This window comes from Olea europaea, chromosome 18, assembly GCF_002742605.1.
Source record: "Olea europaea var. sylvestris chromosome 18, O_europaea_v1, whole genome shotgun sequence".
NCBI lineage: Eukaryota > Viridiplantae > Streptophyta > Magnoliopsida > Lamiales > Oleaceae > Olea > Olea europaea.
Window position 1 is genome coordinate 23,547,813 of NC_036254.1, and position 5,621 is coordinate 23,553,433.

General features: G+C 37.1%; 1 protein-coding gene across 1 annotated transcript; it reads left to right on the plus strand.

The window, feature by feature from the left end:
* The first annotated feature begins 1,012 nt into the window (after positions 1-1,012).
* Positions 1,013-2,043, plus strand: LOC111366885. The gene is made up of 2 exons (XM_022987569.1): positions 1,013-1,425; positions 1,545-2,043. The coding sequence occupies exons 1-2, from the start codon at positions 1,013-1,015 to the stop codon at positions 2,041-2,043; spliced, it is 912 nt and encodes a 303-aa protein (XP_022843337.1).
* Positions 2,044-5,621: the final 3,578 nt, after the last annotated feature.

Below are 5,621 nucleotides of genomic sequence, written 5' to 3' on the forward strand. Positions count from 1 at the left end.
ATTCCCTTTATCTCTTGCGGATACCGCTAAAGAATGGCTATATTATTTGCCGGCCGGTCTTATTACGACGTGGAATGAAATGCAAAAGCTCTTTTTGTAGAGGTATTTCCCAGCTTTAAAGGCTACAAACATCAGGAAAGAAATATGTAGCATTCGACAATCTCAAAGGGAAAATCTCTATGAGTATTGGCAGATATTCAAAAGGTTATGTGCTAGTTGTCTAAACCATCAAATCAGTGAACAATTACTTCTACAATACTTCTAAGAAGGATTGCTCTCGATGGAGAGAAGTCTAATTGATGCAGCCACTGGAGGAGTTTTAATGGATAAAACACCGGCAATTGCTAGGTATTTGATAGCCAACATGGCTGCAAACTCACAACAATTTGGTAGTAGAGAAGTGGCACCGGTTAAACAAGTAACTGAGGTAGGAGCAACCTCTTAAATTGAACGATAATTAGCCTGTCTTATATCTCTTGTACAACAAATGGCACTTTGGACAATGCAACAAGCAAAAGCGTGTGGGATTTGTTTTATTATGGGACATCCTACTGAGGTATACCCGACACTACAAGAAGGAGCTTCAGAGCAAGCGAATGCCATTGAAGGATTTCCAATGCAACAAAGACAGAGATATGATCCATATGCTAACACATATAATCCTGGATTTAGAGATCATCCTAATCTAAGTTATGGAGGAAATCATTTCATAGCTCCACAATCACAGTTTAATCATCCCCGGGGTTCAATCAACAAAGGAAACCATAACACTGTGAACCTAGTCAACAAACTCCACCTCAAGGTTCAGAGATGTCTCTTGAGGATATGGTTAAGTCCTTGGCTTCTAGTACAATACGATTTCAAAAAGAGACAAAGACCTCAATTAAGAATTTGGAGACACAAGTGAGGCTCAAAAATCAGGAAAACTTCCTTCTCAAGCAATCAACCCGAGAGAAAATGCAAGGCCGTGCCACTAAGAAGTGGAAAAATTTTGGAAGAGGCACCAAGGAAAATGAAAGATCAAGTTGAGGAGTCAATGCAAGAGAAGAACTTAGCATGTGAAAAAGATGAAACTACGAATCCAACTGTGGGATCTAAGGTAGAATCTAAAAGTTCTACTCCTACTTATTTTCCCTCCCCTCCATTTCTAGACGGGTTTGCAAAGTCCAAAAAGGATGAACATGAGAAAGAAATTTTGGAGACTTTTAGCAAGGTTCAAGTAAACATACCACTTTTGGATGCAATTTATCAAGTGCCTCGTTATGAAAAGTTCCTCAAGGATTTGTACACAAATAAGTATAGATTGAAAGGGAATGAAGTGGTAAGTGTAGGAAAAAATGTCTCAGTGGCCTTGCAAAAGAAATTTTCACCAAAATGTAAAGACCCTGGAAGTTTTACCATTCCTTGCATTATCGGTAAAACTAGGTTTGAAAAAATAATGCTACGTTTAGGAGCATTTATTAATGTCATGCCATATTCTATTATGCTTCCTTAAATCTAGGATCACTTAAAGAAATCAGTGTTATTATTTAACTTGTTGATAGATCTAATGCATCTCCAAAGGGTGTGTTGGAGGATGTTTTGGTGCAGATAAATCAATTGATTTTTCTTGCAGATTTCTACATTCTTGACATGCAAGATGAACCAACATCTTTATTGCCACTGTTGCTCTTGGGAAGGCCATTTGTGAGGACTTTGCGTACAAAGATAGATGTAAATGATGATACGTTGACAATGGAGTTTGATGGTGAGATTATTCGCTTCAACATCTTTGAAGTAATGAGGTATCCTTGTGATGTTCACGCTTGTTTTTCAATTGATATAATGGATTCATTAATACAAAATGTTTTTGAATTATCTAATGAAGATGTATTGGATACCACTTTGATTAAAAGCATTGATGCTAACAATCTCACCGGGTTGAGCAAGAATTTACAAGTGTGTGAGGATATTGTTGAAATTGTGGCATCACTTGAATCACTACCAAGTATTCCACCAAGGTATAATCTCTCCTATATTACTCTTCCAATATCTAAACTCTAAAGAGAAATTTTTACCTTCAGTGATGCAGGCCCCCAAGTTAGAACTCCAACATCTCCTCGAGCATTTGAAGTATGTATATTTGGGAGAGGAGGAAACACTACCGGTGATCATTGCAAAGAATCTCACAACACTTCAAGAAGATAGGCTTATCCGTGTGCTCAAGGAACACAAAATAGCTATTGGCTGGACAATTGTCGATATCAAGAGGATAAGCCCTTCCATGTGCATGCATCGGATATTGCTTGAAGATGGAGTAAAGCCATCAAGAGAAGCACAACGTCGCTTGAATTCTCCAATGATGGAGGTTATGAAGAAAGAAATTTTGAAATTGCTAGACGTTGGTGTCATCTTTCCCATCTCGAATAGTAAGTGGGTAAGCCCGGTCCAAGTTGTTCAAAAAAATTCGGAATCATGATGGTAATGAATGAAGAGAATGAGCTTGAACCAACTCAGGTCCAAACGGGTTGGAGGGTTTGTATTGATTATAGAATACTTAATTGTGCAACTCGAAAAGATCACTTTCCTTTACCCTTTATTGATCAAATGTTGGAAAGATTAGCAGGTCATTCTCATTATTATTTTCTTGATAGTTATTCAGGTTATAACCAAATTGTGATTGCTCCGGAGGACCAAGAGAAAACAATAATCACTTGCTTGTTTGGCACCTTTGCTTACCGGCGCATGCCCTTCGGCCTTTACAATACTCCCATAACCTTTCAAAGATGCATGATAAGTATATTCTCTAATTATATTGTAAGCATCATTGAGGTCTTTACGGATGATTTTAGTGTTTATGGTAATACCTTTGATAGGTACATGGAAAATCTCACACTTGTGCTTAAGAAATGTATGGATGCTAACCTAGTACTTAATTGGAAAAAATATCATTTTATGGTTGATCAAAGCATAGTGTTAGGCCATGTCATTTCTTCCAAGGGGGTGGAAGTTGATAAATCTAAAATTGATTTAATTCGCTCTTTACTTCCTCCAACAAGTATAAGGGAGATTCATTCTTTTCTTGGACATGAAGGATTTTATTGAAGGTTTATTAATGATTTTTCCAAATGCTCAAGACCATTATGCAGGCTGTTGCAAAAGGAGGTGCCATTTCATTTTGATGAAGATTGTAAAAAGGCATTCGAGAGCTTGAAGGAACTTTTGACATTGGCATCTATCATTCAACCAATAGATTGGAGCAAGTCATTTGAATTGATGTGTGATGCAAGTGACTTTGCATTGGAAGCCATTTTAGGGCAATGAGTTGGAAAAACACCTCATGTTATATATTATGCATCAAGAACTTTGAATAATGCCCAACTCAATTACTCTACTACTGAAAAAGAGCTTTTAGCAGTTATTTTTGCCTTAGAGAAATTTCATTTATACCTTATTGGCACTAAAGTAACAGTCTTTTCTGATCATGCAACTCTTAGGTATTTGCTTGCCAAGAAAGAGGCAAAACCAAGGCTCATTGGATGGATACTCATCTTACAAGAGTTTGACCTTGAGATTAAAGACAAAAAGGGGCGTGAAAATTCTATGGCCGACCACCTCAGTTGCCTTATCCATGAGAGAGAAACTCTTCCATTGTAAGAAAGCTTCTCCGATAAACAATTGCTTCTTGCCATGGATACATCTTCTTGGTTTGCAGATATAGTGAACTATTTAGTTACTAAGAAAATTCCAAGTGACTTGACCACCGCTCAAAGGCAAAAACTCAAGGCGATGGCCAAGTATTTTGTGTGGGACGAGCCATACTTGTGGAAACATTGTCCGGATCAATTGATAAGAAGGAGTGTGCATGAAAATGAATTTCATTCAATACTTACCTTTTATCACTCCTATGCGCGTGGTGGACATTTTGGAGCAAAGAGGACTTCTCTCAAGGTGTTTGAAAGTGGATTCTATTGGCCCACCCTATTCAAAGATGCATTCCTTTTTTACAAATCTTGTGATCGATATCAAAGAGTAGGTACGTTGGGAGCCCAAAATCAAATGCCACAAACACCCATACTTTTTGTTGAAATTTTTGATGTTTGAGACATTCTCCTTCATCTTATGGTAACCTTTACATCATTATTGCCATTGATTATGTGTCAAAATGGGTGGAAGCAAGGGCCACTCGATCTAGTGATTTTAATGTGGTTGTAGATTTTGTTAAATCCAACATTTTTGCAAGGTTTGGAACACCAAGAGCTATTATTAGCGATGGAGGACTACATTTTTGCAACCGCTTCTTTTGGAACTGATTGAAAAAATACAACATCACCCATAACGTGACTACACCTTACTAGCCTCAAACTAGTGGGCAAGTCGAAGAGTCTAACCGAGAAGTCAAATCCATCCTCGAAAAAACTTTGAATCCCAATAAAAAGGATTGGAGTCTCCGCCTCAATGATGCACTCTGGGCTTATAGGACGACATACAAAACACCAATTGGCATGTCCCCTTATCGGTTAGTTTACGGTAGGCCTTGTCATCTCCCGATTGAACTCTATCAGAAGGCATTTTGGGTAGTCAAGCAATGCAACATGGACATAGGTGCAGTGGGTGATCAAAGAAAGCTTCAACTCAATGAACTTGAAGAAATTCGAAATGATGCCTATGAAAGTTCAAGAATTTACAAGGAAAAAAATAAGGCGTACCATGATAAAATGATTTCAAGAAAGGCTTTTGTTGTTGGAAAAAAAGTTCTTCTTTACCACTTGTGCCTCGAGTTATTTCAAGGTAAATTACATTCTCAATGGATTGGCCCTTTTGTTGTTACTAATGTCTTTCCTCATGGTGCAGTAGAAATCAAAAGCGTTTAGAGAAAGATTTTAAGGTGAATGGGCATAGATTTAAGCCATATTTTGAACCTTTCGTACCACAAAATATGGAGGAAATGCTATTGGAGGATCTAATCGAAGAAGCATGAGAGAGGACACTTATTTTTGTAAATTTTTGTCACCAATGGTCCCCAACCATCATCACAGCCATCACCGTCCATTGGGGGAGTATTTGAACATCTTGCGCTTTCTATTTATTTTTTCTTTTACATTGAGGACAATGTGCAATTTAAGTTTGGGAGTGAGGTGGTATGTGCTAAATTTTTGCTAATTTTTTTATGGTAATTTTGTAGTTTGTGCTAAATTTGTTCTTGCTATAACTCAAATTTCGTGTTAAACACTTGGTTTTGTGCTTGTTAGTGTTGTTTGATAGTTTTGCCAATTGCATTTTGAATGTTGCAACACATTGATTTATGAATTGGGAACATAAATGCTAAATGTTGTTTATTTTCATCCACTTATTCCATGATTGACTCTTTATGGAGCACTTGGATCATGAGATTCATCACACGCACTTGTTGGTTGCACTTGTAGGTTGTTAAACGAACTTAAATGACCACGCTGTTAGAAATTCTTCAATCACTTTACCAATGAAAGGATAAGTTTGGGGGTGGCTAAACTAGTGAAAGAAATTATTTAGAATTGTATTACTCAGTGATTGATTTTGTAGAGTGTTCTTAGACTTCAAATGAAAATTAGATGTTATTTTCCATCTATTGATATTTCAGTGTTTCAAAAAAAAAAAAAAAT